The following is a 14,621-nucleotide window of genomic DNA, read 5'->3' as shown; positions in this document are numbered from 1 at the left end:
AAAATGTATCTTTCAGAGATTAACATGCGCGATTATACGAACATAAGTTTTCCAGTACTACGTAGGTAGGTATAAGCAACGGCTATACATATAAGATATATGGATAACCTAATGTCTATGCGTGATGAAGCACAAGTACCTACTTGAACAAATTTATTTAATATTATATTGATATTTATTTCATCTACAACCATAAAAGTTAATTGGTAAGATGCTTGTTTCACAAAGAACGAAATATCACTCACACGTAACTTTCTAGATTAGTTCAAATAAAGGATTTTAGCTAGATAATAACACAAAGGGCTTTCCATTTTTGTTTTTTGTTTTATTAATAAAGAGATTAACAATTAACTAAAAATAATTTACATTCTCACATCATACATTCTTAAGACTAGTCTATATGCTCATGTTGAGCTTGTTGTTCAGATTCCCTCCAATACCTCTGTATGGTTTCTAGGATCCATTTGCACACTCTTGATTTTGAAAAATAATAACAAGAACAAATAATAATGAATAGCCATGATAATATTAAAAACATATCAGTCTCTTGTGATGGAGAAGTGACTACAGGGCCTGCAAAATCTTGTGAGATGACCACTGAGCCTTCCTCAGGTTCAATGCCAGTAAACATTTTGATGAATTTAACAAAAATCTCTAGGTTGTAATCAGAACCATTGTATTTAACAATGGGTCGTCCACTATGAAACAGAAGTACAGTTGGAACCCCCACAATGCCATTTTGTGTGTTAAACAAGTGATAACGCATAGCATTAATTGCCACCATTTTTATATCTGGGAAAGCCCTAGGTAAAGCATTAAAGTGTGGGGCTGCCATACCAGAAAATGGACAATTTTTTGAGTAAAATAATACCACAATGCATTGGCCAGGGGAATTTTTATCTGAAGCCACTTCTGGGTCTCGAACCAGTAATTTTATGAGTTCAGTATCATTGACTAGTTGCACAACAGTTATGTTCCCTCCCTTTAAACAATTAACCTGTCTTACATTTGAAGAATTTGTATTAGTTGAATTATTAAGATCCTCAATTGTTACATTTGAATGTATGCTGCCAGAGCTGCTGTTTAGGGGTGCTACAGTATTCTCTGGGAATACTGAGAATTCTGGTTGAATGTCTTCAAAAATTGGTTCAAGATTCTGGTTATCAGCTTGTTTGATTTGTTCAGTAATTTCCTGACTGGTTTCTTCTCTTGTTGAACAATGGCCTATAGCAGAAAATTAATAATTATAATTGTTGTTTATAGGTTACATTTGATACTTTACACAATTGTCCAGGACTAGATTTAAATGAGGGAGCCCATACATATATAAAATGAATAAAGAAACAGTGCTAACTATCACACTATAATGGTAATAATAAGGGCGAAGGGAAGTGGACCAAGGGTTCCCCATATTTCTATACCCGGCCCTGGACTAATGCATTGACGCATTTGGGGCTACATGACCTATTAAAACTAAACATTGTTTTTATGGATTGATGAAACTTACCGACGCTGAGGAGGCAGATTAAAGTGAAGACCTGCATTACTAAAACATCGAAGGTATGTATGTTAAATATAATAAATTTAAAAAGTATTGAATAGTAGCGAAATATCCTAAGCAACTTGTTTACATTTTCGTTTCCACATTTTACAGTTTACTTTTAGCTTCAAAGTATATGTGACAACTGTGACATTGACATTCTCCATTGATATCAAGGCGACTTTTCGAATATCTAACAAAGAATTTAGTAGAGTATCTAGAACGAATAGAGTAATTAAAATAAAATCTTTAAACGTAATCGTCATGAATTTTTTATTAAGTGACTAATAACTATATATTTTCGCGTATGGCAAATACCAACCTTTATGATTATATCAAATTAATGAATAAATAATATTTTATTAATTTAATAAATGTGTTTGAAATCTGCAAAAATTATTACTGAATTAATGCTTTAACTGCCTCGTTTTTATGATAACTATTTTACTGATAAATTTACAAGAGAAGAAGATGAAAAAATTAGAAATAATTTCAGTTGAAAATAAAACAAAAGTATAACTTAAATTCTTTAGAATGTAATTTATTTCTCCCTTGAAAAATTAGACAATAAGCTCGGTGAGCAACGGTTCTCCCTTCAAAGCTGCAACGATATTCTTCGCAGTAAGTATTCCCATATCATTTCTAGTTTCAGAAGATGCGCTTCCAATATGCGGCAAAATGACACAGTTTTTAAGCTTAAACAAAGGATGCTCCAACGGCAGTGGCTCGGGTGTCATGACATCTAATCCAGCGCCCCATATCGACTTGGTCTCCAATGCTTTGATTAGAGCGTCTTGATTCACTACTCCTCCTCTGCTAGTATTGATGAAAACTACGGATTTTTTCATTTTCTTGAAAGCGGCTTCGTTGAATAATTCTTTGGTGTCTGGAGTCAAAGAGCAGCTTACGCTTATGAAATCACTTTGATCGAGGAGTTCTTCGAAGGAGACCCTAGTTGCACCAATTTCCTGGGCTGCTTCTGGCTTTTCCGATCTGTTATAGTAGATTATTCGGCTGGGAGCGAAAGGCTTGAGCCTTTTGGCAATTTCTTGGCCAATTCTTCCGAATCCAACGATGCCCACTGTGGATCCTTTTAAGCCAGGTCCGCACATCCAAAACGGTGACCAAGCTTTCCATCCTCCGGTCCTAGCTTCCAAGTTCGCTTCCAAAATTCTTCGGCTTGTAGCTAGGAGGAGAGCAACCGCGAGTTCTGCAGTGGCATCAGTTAGAATATCAGGAGTATACGCCATTTTAATTCCCCGTTTTTTTATTTCGTTAACATCAAGATGATCATATCCAACGGACATGGTAGCAACTACTTTCAAATTTTGTCCAGCTTTATCTAAAATATCCGAGTCGATTCTATCCGTGAGCATGCAGAACAGGCCTGATTTGTTCTGGATATTTTTCAACAGTTCGTCTCTTGGGACTGGGCCCGGTCCTGTCCAGAAGGAAACGTCACAACTGTCAGGTGACGTCACATAAAAACATATGGGGAGTTAAGTTAAGTGAGGTTAAGTTTGGCGATATGTCAAACTTTTTTTATTGAATTTTCTTTTAATTTAAAGTTGAGTTAATTTCAAGCATTTTTAGTAATAATTTTGGGACATTTGGACTACTTACCATTGGTTCAAAATATCCAAGGCTTCCTTATTGATCTGCCTGGTGACATAAACTTGAGGTTTGGTCATTTTATTTGTGGAAAATCTGCGATTTCCAAGAGAGGTAATAACGTGCACCTTCACTTTTGAAACCTTTCTACTTCTGTCTACTATTGTAGCTGTACAAAACCGGTCAATGATAAAGCGAAGACTAAACATTGCGTTTTAAGGATATGTGAAATAATTTGAATAAACTTTTTACTGTTAAACTAACACATTCACATTGAGTTAAGAATTTCTTCTGGGTTAAATCAAATGACACAAGATAAGGAGGCCATACTTCATCACTGGCGGTTCATTTAAATTTAAAGTACTACATCTAACTTATAACATATGCTAATCTCAGGTTTATATAAAAAAAAACTATTACTGACTTATTTAGAGAATAACTCTATGATGATCTGGGATACCATCACCATCTTGGATATACCAATATTCTTAAAAGACTCAGCTACATTGCTTACATGAATAGAGGTGTATTTTTGCATATACTTACTCCTTAATAAATAGTAATCTACAATCTAATAATACAGCCTAATCTAATAGTATCTTACAAATTTCAAGTGGCAAAGAGCAATAATGAATACTTATTTAATAATCTTTATACATCCAATGCCACTAATTTCGTTTTTAGGTCATGTCAGCATCCTACAAAGGAAGCAATAAATTTCCTGACTTTTTCACAACTAAAGGGCCAATCCCTACAAAAGTAACCTCTTTACAGTTTGGCAAAAGAATATATTACCAATCCACAGTTTTAACTGAAGATGATAACTCTGTGGAAGCAGAGTTTACACCACGTTTGAAACCTTACTTAGACAATGATGATGAAATGATAAATTGTGCCGATATAGAACAAAATTATGACATAGTTCTAACTAAATCAGGAAAATTTCAAACTTCATTTTATGTACCCTCTAGTTTACTTCCTTATATTATTGGTGTTAAAAGGGCCAGACTAAATGCTTTACAAAAAAATACTAACACAATAATTAAAATACCTCGTATTAATGAAAAAGGAGATGTGATCATTACTGGTGACTCAGAAGGAAAGGTCGCTTCAGCAAGGACACAGATAACCATTATAGTGGCCCAGCGAAAAGATAAAATGCCTCCAACACATTTTATAGCAATACATATAGATTCCCAATTAATTAAGGAGAACTTGCTGAAATTTCAAAAATGTATACTAGAAAAACCCCCCCGAGGAGTAACCAAATCTGTGTTCCAAAAGACAGTTAAAATACATTTAACAGTAGTGGTTCTAACGTTATTAGATGAGGAAGAAGTCGAAGACGCTAAAAAAACACTGCAAACTTATCATGATGAATACATTTCTTCAGTATTTGGTGAGAACCAGAAACACAAAGTAACAATCCAAGGCTTAGAAATCATGAATGATGATCCATCAAATGTATATGTTTTATATGCAAAAGTGCAAATGAAGAATTCGCAACTTCTGAATAAACTTCAGGAAATGTGCAATAGAATTTCAAACCATTTTTATAGAGCTGGATTAGCTAAACGGGAGTTCGACAAAGTTAAATTGCACATGACAGTAATGAATACGAGTTTTCGTGAAAGTGGAGAAGAAAAAATGTCCTTTGATGCTAGGGATATTTTGGACAAATACGGAGATTTCTATTTTGGGGATTTTGAGTTGAGACAGTTAGATTTGTGTATTAGAGGTACAACAAGGAGTAATACAGGGGAGCCAAAATATTATGACACAGCTGTAACCATTTTAATGTAAAATATAGGAGCCGTTACGTAGTTACCTACGTTAAAATATATTTTAATAACGCCATTTAAAAACTAAATACAGTCGAACTTCGATAACTCAAATTACGTCTTGCCACAAACAAAATTCGAGTTATCGAGACTTCGACTTATCAAGTAAAATACAAATTTATGTTTGTATGTTTTATTCCAGTGGTAGTGTGGTAGTTGTTATGTTAATTTAAAAAATTCAGTTATTTGTGACTGACGAGAAGGTTTCTTAATTTGATTTTCAAAAAAAGCTTCAATGTTATTCAAACCGTTATACAACGAGTTTGTTGTATGTTCGTTAGTTTTTAAAAACGAACGCAAAACACTTATCGAATTTGCAACCAACGTGTTTGAGGATGGTTGCGGCAGATTATCTTCTAAAGTGTTCTCTACATCACTGTCGCTGTCATCTTTATTGTCAGGCGGTTCAGATTCGGATCTGCAGAACTCGATAATGTCTTAATTTGTGGGAAACTCCGAAGTAACAATATCATCGTCGACGTTGACATAATCATTAAAGGTAACACCTTCTTTACCTTTAAGATTTTTCCAAGCTTCATATTCCATTTGCAACTGAATTTCTTCTTCTCTTCTTTCTTTCAATCGTTCACTAATGAAAATCAAAGGAATTTCATCTTCATTTTCCCACTCGGAGTATTGACCAAATCCCGCTTTTTTGAAACAATTTGAAATGGTCTCGGGCATGACATCGGTATTCCAAGCACTGTTCACCTCATCAACGCAGTCCATTAATGTTATATTAATTGTTTTATTCTCTTCCTAACATTTGATTGTTTTTCTCAAAATTCTGCGTCGATAATGACACTTCACATTTTGTATGATACCTTGATCAAGGGGTTGCAATTTTGATGTCATATTAGGCGGAAAAAAAGCAAGTTTGATAAATTTTAACCTTTGTTGAATGTCTTTAGGATGGGCTGGACAGTTATCGATAAAAAGAATTATTTTTCTTTTCATGTTTCCAAATTGGTTGTCCAAATTTAACAACCACTCTTCAAAAATTGCTCCTGTCATCCACGCCTTTGAGTTTGCTTGATACTCAACAGGTAACCATTTTACACCTCGAAAAGAGCGAGGTTGATTACTTTTTTCTATCAAGAGCAATTTCAATTTTTCTGATCCATCCATGTTTGTGGCAATCATCAATGTAACTCTCTGTTTATTGTGTTTTCCTCCATGACACTTTTGATTTTTAAAAGTTAGGGTGTTATTTGGGAGCCATTTAAAAAATAAGCCAGTCTTATCTGCGTTAAATACATCTCGTGGTTGATAACCTTCCAATAAATGTGGCAAAACATCACGTTTCCATTTCGTACAGTCCTCGTCACTCACATCATTGCTCTCTCTAGAAGCCTTCTTATGACAAATGTCACACCTTAAAAAAGAAAAAAAAATTTTAAGCACTATGTAATTTATATGAATGGATGCAAAATACCTTCGTTTCCAATTATCCAACCACCCCGTGCTTGCCTTGAAATTGGGTTGTCCTAATTTTCGACTAAATTCCAAAGCTTTTTCTTTAATTAACCCCCCGGATATAGGTAAGTTCTGCATTCTTGCCGATTTAAACCATTCTAAAACTGCTTTGTCCACATCCTCGTACGTAGGTTTTTTAAGCCTCTTGGAACTGCCACTTACACCACTTTCGAACGCGGTAATAATTGCTTGCTTATTTTTTAAAATGGTAGACACTGTACTTGCCGGAACTTCATACTTGGCAGCTACATCTTTCTTTCGTGAGCCACTTTCCACCTCTTTTATGAGTCTAAATTTCTCATCAATAGATAAAGTTTTTAAAACGCGTTTCATTGACATTTTAATAAAAGTAATAAAAGTTTAATCAAAGTAAAAATTTGCCAGTACTATAAAACAAGAAAATATTTACTATTTTGTAACAAAGAACGTTAACAAGCATGCAAGTTTGGCTCATTAACTTAACTGAAGCGCGTAAGAAGGAATCGATGGGAACGGCTAAAAGACAGGCAATTAGGGGATTCCCCTGGAAAATTCGATTTATCGAAGCTGGTGCCAAATATTACGTTTGACTTATCAAGATATTCGAGTAATAGAAGTTCGAGTTATCGAGTAAAAATTATACATAATTTACAACCTTGGTGCTAAATCCAGTGAATTTGATTCGAGTTATCAAAGTTCGACTTATTGAAGTTTGACTGTATATCTTCGTTATACCTGCTTATCGTTGTAATTCTTTTCTGAATAATCATTTGTTTTAAAATACAAATTTATAAAAACATAAATAATTTATTCCATCTTTGTCCATAACAATTATAACTATCGTGCTATAAACCACAAAATACTGCAATTATAAAATAATATTACTGATAAATTATAAAAAATCTGTATTATGTATATAATGAATAAATGAATGTATATGATTGTAATGCATATAATGCATTACAAAATAGGGGTCTGAAAAACTACATAAACTAATTTTCATTTATACCGTGAAGAATATGCTTAGCGGCTTTCAAAGTGTTAAACATCAGCATTGCCACCGTCATTGGACCTACTCCACCGGGTACTGGAGTAATATATCCAGCTACTTTACTCACTTCTGGAATAGTATAAAAAAGTACATGTTACACTTTATTCTTATTTACATAGTAATAATGCACAAAAATGAATTAGGTTGACTTAAAAAAAGTTACTGAAAACTATTGCCATGATGAATTAAGGACATAAAAAAAGCATTAACTTTTACCTTCAAAATCTGCGTCTCCCACAAGTTTCGTTTTTCCTTCTTCAGTAGTAATTTTATTAATGCCCACGTCGATAATGCAGGCACCAGGTTTAACCATGTGAGATTTTATTAAATTTACCACTCCTGCAAATGGAAAAAAATTGTCAGCATTTTTTACACTTCGGAAGCTAAAGAAACAAATTAATGTTTATGAATTTCAAAGTCAAAAATATTTTGACTTATGTTTCTGTTCTAATTAAATTAATTTTAGATCTTTATAGAAGTTTAATAAGTTATTGCTTTAAATGCTGCAACCAGTCATTATTGTTCTGTTGATTGGATTATTATTATTGATATAACGCTGAAGAATATTTATCAATTAATAACCGAATATGAAAATATGACAATAGTTTCTAAATATAAGGTCGCTGATCCAGTATAATCTGGTTCGTTTTACTACCAACCAATCCATTATTCCGAGATATGAAGTGTTAATTATCATAAACATTAAAAATCAGATCTGTACATTTTTTTACGGTGCTGTTATTGCGAAAAGCTATTTCCAATGTCTCACTATTATCACTGATAATATAAAGCATACCAATTGGTTTGATATGTTTGCATCACTATTAAGTACTCACCAGTAGCGGTGATAATAATATCCGCTTGCTTAGCAAACATCTCCAATTGCTCTGGAGGAGTGTGTCGGTGACACAACGTTACTGTCGCTTCACAGCCTGGCAATTCATTCCTGGCATCAGAGTGTAGAAGAAGAACCATGGGCAAACCCACGTTTTTTGATCTTCCACACACAACAACGTTTTTTCCGAACGTAGGAATGTTATACCTATTTTGCATAAATATTAAAGTGTCTGTAAAACTAGTTAGAAATGAGTTGTTATACCTTTTAATTAATTCATAAACTCCCAAGGCGGTGGCAGGTACAAAAGTATCGGAATTCAAAGTTAAATTTCCTATATTCGTCGTATGAAATCCGTCCACATCTTTTAGTGGATGGACGGCATTGCAGACGTTCCGTTCACTCACATGCTCTGGCAAAGGTAGTTGCACCAAAATTCCATCAACTTCTGGATTCTCATTAAGTACATGAATCTGTTTTATGATTTCTGCTTCTTCAGTTGTATGAGGTAATCTAATTGTTCTTGAGCTAATTCCTATGCATAATAATTTTGGTACTGGATGTGTAAGAAGAAAATGAACAGACTTACCAACTTCACCTGCAGCTTTCATTTTGAATTCCACATATTTTTCACTTGCTGGGTCCTCTCCAACTAATATAGCAATTAAGCAAGGGTTTCGATGGCCTTGCTTTATCCATTCTTCTACTTGAGCCTTCAGTTCGGTTCTAATATCTTGGGCAACTTTCTTGCCATCAATGAACTTGGCAGACCTTCTGCAAATGACATAGGTTTTCTTTAGTCTTGTAATTTACACACACAAACTGGATGAACAGTAAATATAAAAACAAGTACATACAGCTGCCTTAACTTCTTTACACTGGAAAGTACCTCTGGCATGGTAATGCTGTATTTTAGTTTTTAATACAAAACAGTTACTGGTAGTAGAGTACTTAAAGGAATACTACAAAATAGATTTTTAGAGGGCCCCTTTATATACTAGGTCAAAAACAAGAAGTGTGGTAATTTTCAAACAATATAAATGTTGTAATTAACCAATTCCAATTTATTTGCATCAGAAATGTTATCAGCGTAAAATACAGTCAAGATATAGGTTTATTTACGTCATATTTTTGTTTTGTCTTTGATTCAGAAGGGGATATGTCTACGATGGTGTAACTTTTGTGCAATGCCTATTTAACATTCTGTTATTATCACTATAACGTGTGTATCAAAAACTCCTTGATCAAGTATGGTCAGACATGGCTTGCAAGTCTGAACTTATACATACATTTTTCACAACAAATAAAATAACCCCAACAGTTTCTAATGGTGGGTCTATGATCTATGACTTAACATTAGAACTTAAGATTTACAAAATTAACTATGAGGTCATTTCATTATTTATCCAGTTAAGGTTTACACTCACTTTAAATCTAACATTTATTACTTATGAAAGCAATTTTGAAGCTGTGATTTGAACAATGTTTCAGTGCTGCTTAACACTTTCATCAGAAACAATGCTTAATGTTAAAGAAGCAGCTACTTAAATCTCCAACTTACTGAGGCTCAGATGACCACTTGGTGAAAAAGGAAAGTCCCATGTATTCTGCCCGTTGAAAGCTTCTTCTCAATGCTGCTAACTGTACACTTCTTGTAATTATAAATTTTGCCAGAACAAACATATTATGTCTTGTGAATATGTAACATCTTATATTTGCAAGTAAAATATGGTTTTCTTTTAGGAATCAGTAGTATGATAGCCATCATAGCATAATGTTAGACATTCATGTGATTATGTCAGTTGCTCCATGTTGAGTCTTCTTTAATGCAAAGCTTCACTAAAAATGCTTGCAAAAAACCAAGTGCTACAAGAACGAATTGTTCTTGTAATATGTTGCTAAGACTAAGAGTCTATTTATAAATTGCAAATCTTGCTTCCTCAACAAGTTCACTTGGTTTCTTAACTTAAATTAAGTCAGGTTCATTGAAAACATTCTAGGTTCAACATCCTATTTTAAAATTGATAATTCTCTGCAGGGGGCAATGAGGGGTCATGTTTATCATACACCACAATAGCAGAAACAACAATAAGTAGTGATGTAACCAATTTCGCAATGATTTTATCAAACAGTTTTTAATAGGTTCTTCTATATGCCTCTGATTTGTAGTTTTTAGTGAGGTGGATTCTGCAAGGTCCGAGCACTCTCAGCAAAGTTGTTTAAAGATAAGACTAAAATATAAAGTACATGACGGTATGAGGAGTTAGTAGGCACAGCAGCCGCAGTCACACAGTGGCTATTTAAACTGAATGAGTAGAAAAAATAGATTATAAAGGAGCTTACCCGTTTGTAGTCATATCAGAACAATTTCAATTATATTTGGGTTTGGTTGGGAGTCGTAAGTAAAACAAAGTAGAGAATTTCACTTTTTAATAAAAAATATTAAAATGTTATAAAAATGATTAAACAATAATAATACATAAAAATAAAAAATGTGGGTAATTAATGTTGAAGTTGACGTTTAAATAAATAGGTGTTTTCGCCTTTTTTCCTCCGGTGTAAATTCGCTAAATATTGCAGGACTAGGAACATAGTCTCAGCAGTTTTACTACTAAAGGTAAATTATAAATATGATACCTATACAATTATGCTAACAAGTAAAATAAAAATTGTTTCGGTGAATCCCCGAGATTCATTACAATCGAATCTTAATGGGAAGCAATTTATACGTAGATAAGTCGGAAAATTTTCATTCTGGTCTTCCGCTAACAGTTGCACATTCGATTCTGTTGTATCCCATAAATATTTTAATAATGATAATTATTGATTAATTACAAAAAATAATCTTAATCAACTAATAAAAGAACAAGAAAACATCAAGATTAATGCCTAATTAAGGCCGCCAAACTGGTAAATTCCAGTTCGTTTTATTACTAACTGACCCATTATCGTAACCTTCGCAGATTAAAGATAAATGAAGCATTGGAATACATCATATACGTTTCCATCTACTTAATATGAAAATCTTCCATTATTATTAAATATTGGTGCCAAGTCTGTTTACATGTCGTTTCCATAAACTCCATTTTAAATAATAATTAGTTACTTACGCTTACAGGCTTACCAAAAAAATTATTGAGGGATTGATTTACACTCACGACGGGGTGTATATAATCGGTGTATAGAAATATATAATCGGGGAATATGAAGTCCATTTACCATATTTAATACCTCAAAGTGATGGCCTCGAGGTGCTCTTTTGGAATTTTTTCACACAGAAATTCGTAGGTTTTAAGGATTCTGAGCTACAATAACATTTAAATCCCCAATAAGTCGTTTCATGCGTATTTCCAAATTTCGAAACTCAATAATCGGGGCAGATGAAGTCCATTTGCCATATTTAATACCTGTAATTGATGGCCTCGAGGTGCTCTTTTCGAATTTTCCAAGCAGAAGTTCGTAGGTTGTAAGGTCTCTGAGCTACAACATGTACGCGTTCGGAAATTTCTGGTCCGATTCGGCCACTCAAAATGTGTTTCTTGACAAGATCTATCCAACGGTGGGATCAGTCGAAGGACTATTTTGATGAATTCCAGAGATAAAAATCCACATGCGTCAAATATACCGGGTAATTATTAAAAGTTCGCACGCTCCGCGCTCGGAAATTTCTGGTCCGATTCGGACGTTTGACCACTCAAAATGTTCTTCTCGGCAAGCTCTATCCAACGGTGGGATCAGTCGAGGGACTATTTTGATGAATTCCCGAGGAAAACATCCACATTTGTCAAATATACGGGTAATTATTTGTTTAATCCGTCTCGAAGGACCAAAAATGTTTAATCCGTCTCGAAGGACCAAAACTGTTTATTCGTGAATCGTGGTACCAAGATGTTGATTAGACGTGGCCTAATTCTTGATACGTCTAGTTAGCAATGGACTGGATGCTTGCCAAGGACCACCCTGAGTTCGCGGTCTCAGAGACACCGCGTTCGTGTAAATGAAGAAAACAAAAACCCTTTTTAATGGTAACTAAGGTTTATTGTTCACCAACAATTTCGAGTAATTTAGCAAAGAAATAACAACTTTTTGTGACAAGTTAACTAGTGTACTAATTAACCGTGTATAGGAACCGTGAGTAAAGTAATCGCGTACGAGTAACGTGCAAAGTACGGAGATAAGAGTCGACGGAGACGCACAAGAAGAGAGCGATTTTTCTTCTTGCAAAATCATAAATACTAAAATTAATGGTAAGCGTACATAGGCGTACCAGAAACTAAAAGGTCATCATCGGCACTTCTTCTATATTTGTCCTTGTGACTTGCCTAACTTTAACAATATAATTGCGTTTTATTGGAGGGCGTTTATGACGAGCATCGAGAACGTGTCTAAATTCTAGTACGCACAAAAGGTCGGCGAGGAGTTTTATTACATGACTAGTCTAAGATCAAACGAAGTGCGAATCAACATCTGGTCATACGGGCAAAGTGACAAGAGAAACGAGTAATGTCCATAGGCGTAGCACACGGGTTCTTTACATACTAGTCACAGATTTAATACTAGGCTTATGAAGAATACAACATAACGAACTAATAGATTAAATTAATTATCGGATATTCTGTCCTCTACACAAGCCCTAACAAAAAACGTGCCAAAATGACTAAAACAGGCAGAAACGAGCGAAATCGACCAGAAACGATCGTTTCATCAAGGACCAGAAATTTCCGAGCGCGGGGCGTGCGAACTATTAATTATTACCCGGTATATTTGACAAATATGGAGGTTTATCTCGGAAATTCATCAAAATAGTCTCTCGACTGATCCCAACGTCGGATAGAGCATGTCGAGACGAACATTTTGAGTGGTCGAAAGTCCGAATCGGACCAGAAATTTCCGAGCGCGGAACGTGCGAACTTTTAATTATTACCCGGTATATTTGACAAATATGGAGGTTTATCTCGGAAATTCATCAAAATAGTCTCTCGACTGATCCCAACGTTGGATAGAGCATGTCGAGAGGAACATTTTGAGTGGTCGAACGTCCGAATCGGACCAGAAATTTCCGAGCGCGGAGCGTGCGAACTTTTAATTATTACCATGTATATTTGACGGATGTGGATTTTTATCTCGGAAATTCATCAAAATAATCTCTCGACTGAACCCAACGTTGGATAGAGCATGTCGAGACGAACATTTTGAGTGGTCGAACGTCCGAATCGGACCAGAAATTTCCGAGCGCGGAACGTGCGAACTTTTAATAATTACCCGGTATATTTGACAAATATTGAGGTTTTTCTCTGGAATTCATCAAAATAGTCTCTCGACTGATCCCAACGTTGGATAGAGCATGTCGAGAGGAACATTTTGAGTGGTCAAACGTCCGAATCGGACCAGAAATTTCCGGGCGCGGAGCGTGCGAACTTTTAATTATTACCACGTATATTTGACGGATGTGGATTTTTATCTCGGAAATTCATCAAAATAGTCTCTCGACTGATACCACCTTTGGATAGAGCACGTCGAGACGAACATTTTGAGTGGTCAAACGTCCGAATCGGACCATAAAGTTCCGAGCGCGGAGCGTGCGAACTTTTAATAATTACCATGTATATTTGACGGATGTGGATTTTTATCTCGGAAATTCATCAAAATAGTCTCTCGACTGATCCCAACGTTGGATAGAGCATGTCGAGAGGAACATTTTGAGTGGTCAAACGTCCGAATCGGACCAGAAATTTCCGAGCGCGGAGCGTGCGAACTTTTAATTATTAACCGGTATATTTCACAAATATGGAGGTATTTCTATGGAATTAATTAAAATAGTCCTTCAACTGATCCCACCGTTGGATAGAGCACGTCGAGACGAACATTTTGAGTGGTCAAACATACGATTCCGACCAGAAATTTCCGAGCGCGGAGCGTGAGAACTTTTAATAATTACCATGTATATTTGACGGATGTGGATTTTTATCTCGGAAATTCATCAAAATAGTCTCTCGACTGATACCACCGTTGGATAGAGCACGTCGAGAGGAACATTTTGAGTGGTCAAACTTCCGAATCGGACCAGAAATTTCCGAGCGCGGAGCGTGAGAACTTTTAATAATTACCATGTATATTTGACGGATGTGGATTTTTATCTCGGAAATTCATCAAAATAGTCTCTCGACTGATCTCAACGTTGGATAGAGCATGTCGAGAGGAACATTTTGAGTGGTCAAACGTCCGAATCGGACAAGAAATTTCCGAGCGCGGAGCGTGCGAACTTTTAATTATTAACCGGTATATTTC

General features: G+C 35.1%; 4 protein-coding genes across 6 annotated transcripts; 1 reads left to right on the top strand and 3 right to left on the bottom strand.

Annotated features, from left to right (window-relative positions):
- Positions 1–304: 304 nt before the first annotated feature.
- Positions 305–1,670, bottom strand: bug (thioredoxin domain-containing protein bug). The gene is made up of 2 exons (XM_066394723.1): positions 1,508–1,670; positions 305–1,224 (listed from the first exon to the last, which is right to left on the bottom strand). The coding sequence occupies exons 1-2, from the start codon at positions 1,542–1,544 to the stop codon at positions 392–394; spliced, it is 870 nt and encodes a 289-aa protein (XP_066250820.1). The 5' UTR covers positions 1,545–1,670; the 3' UTR covers positions 305–391.
- Positions 1,671–2,094: 424 nt separating this feature from the next.
- Positions 2,095–3,507, bottom strand: LOC136411910 (glyoxylate reductase/hydroxypyruvate reductase). Its single transcript, XM_066394718.1, has 2 exons — positions 3,164–3,507; positions 2,095–3,004 (listed from the first exon to the last, which is right to left on the bottom strand). The coding sequence occupies exons 1-2, from the start codon at positions 3,358–3,360 to the stop codon at positions 2,101–2,103; spliced, it is 1,101 nt and encodes a 366-aa protein (XP_066250815.1). The 5' UTR covers positions 3,361–3,507; the 3' UTR covers positions 2,095–2,100.
- Positions 3,133–5,038, top strand: LOC136411909 (activating signal cointegrator 1 complex subunit 1-like). Its single transcript, XM_066394717.1, has 2 exons — positions 3,133–3,265; positions 3,836–5,038. Exon 2 carries the CDS (start codon positions 3,839–3,841, stop codon positions 4,952–4,954), a length of 1,116 nt encoding a protein of 371 aa, XP_066250814.1. The 5' UTR covers positions 3,133–3,265; positions 3,836–3,838; the 3' UTR covers positions 4,955–5,038.
- Positions 5,039–7,234: 2,196 nt separating this feature from the next.
- Positions 7,235–10,705, bottom strand: Nmdmc (NAD-dependent methylenetetrahydrofolate dehydrogenase). Of its 3 annotated transcripts, none has more exons than XM_066394721.1 (6): positions 10,677–10,705; positions 8,923–9,107; positions 8,598–8,868; positions 8,335–8,540; positions 7,715–7,837; positions 7,235–7,567 (listed from the first exon to the last, which is right to left on the bottom strand). In XM_066394721.1, the coding sequence occupies exons 1-6, from the start codon at positions 10,688–10,690 to the stop codon at positions 7,440–7,442; spliced, it is 927 nt and encodes a 308-aa protein (XP_066250818.1). In that variant the 5' UTR covers positions 10,691–10,705; the 3' UTR covers positions 7,235–7,439. The 3 variants fall into 3 exon arrangements, with proteins under 3 accessions (XP_066250818.1, XP_066250816.1, XP_066250817.1); XM_066394719.1 differs by lacking the exon at positions 10,677–10,705 and adding an exon at positions 9,895–10,043; XM_066394720.1 differs by lacking the exon at positions 10,677–10,705 and adding an exon at positions 9,191–9,339.
- Positions 10,706–14,621: the final 3,916 nt, after the last annotated feature.

This window comes from Euwallacea similis, chromosome 10 (assembly GCF_039881205.1).
Source record: "Euwallacea similis isolate ESF13 chromosome 10, ESF131.1, whole genome shotgun sequence".
NCBI classification, from domain to species: Eukaryota; Metazoa; Arthropoda; class Insecta; order Coleoptera; family Curculionidae; genus Euwallacea; species Euwallacea similis.
The sequence above is the reverse complement of the archived record's forward strand: the minus strand, read 5'-3'. Positions and strand labels throughout refer to the sequence as shown.

What these genes read in the sequence shown, in the direction of transcription:
- bug (XM_066394723.1), bottom strand. Translation starts at nt 1,544, where the DNA reads ATGCAGGTCTTCACTTTAATCTGCCTCCTCAGCGTCG. An exon ending in AATCTGCCTCCTCAGCGTCG is followed by an intron (nt 1,225 to 1,507) that starts GTAAGTTTCATC and finishes TTTCTGCTATAG; the next exon opens with GCCATTGTTCAACAAGAGAA.
- LOC136411910 (XM_066394718.1), bottom strand. Translation starts at nt 3,360, where the DNA reads ATGTTTAGTCTTCGCTTTATCATTGACCGGTTTTGTACAGCTACAATA. An exon ending in TTGGATATTTTGAACCAATG is followed by an intron (nt 3,005 to 3,163) that starts GTAAGTAGTCCA and finishes GTCACCTGACAG; the next exon opens with TTGTGACGTTTCCTTCTGGA.
- LOC136411909 (XM_066394717.1), top strand. Translation starts at nt 3,839, where the DNA reads ATGTCAGCATCCTACAAAGGAAGCAATAAATTTCCTGACTTTTTCACA.
- Nmdmc (XM_066394719.1), bottom strand. Translation starts at nt 10,016, where the DNA reads ATGTTTGTTCTGGCAAAATTTATAATTACAAGAAGTGTACAGTTAGCA. An exon ending in AAGTGGTCATCTGAGCCTCA is followed by an intron (nt 9,108 to 9,894) that starts GTAAGTTGGAGA and finishes TGTCATTTGCAG; the next exon opens with AAGGTCTGCCAAGTTCATTG. An exon ending in GTTTATGAATTAATTAAAAG is followed by an intron (nt 8,541 to 8,597) that starts GTATAACAACTC and finishes TATGCAAAATAG; the next exon opens with GTATAACATTCCTACGTTCG.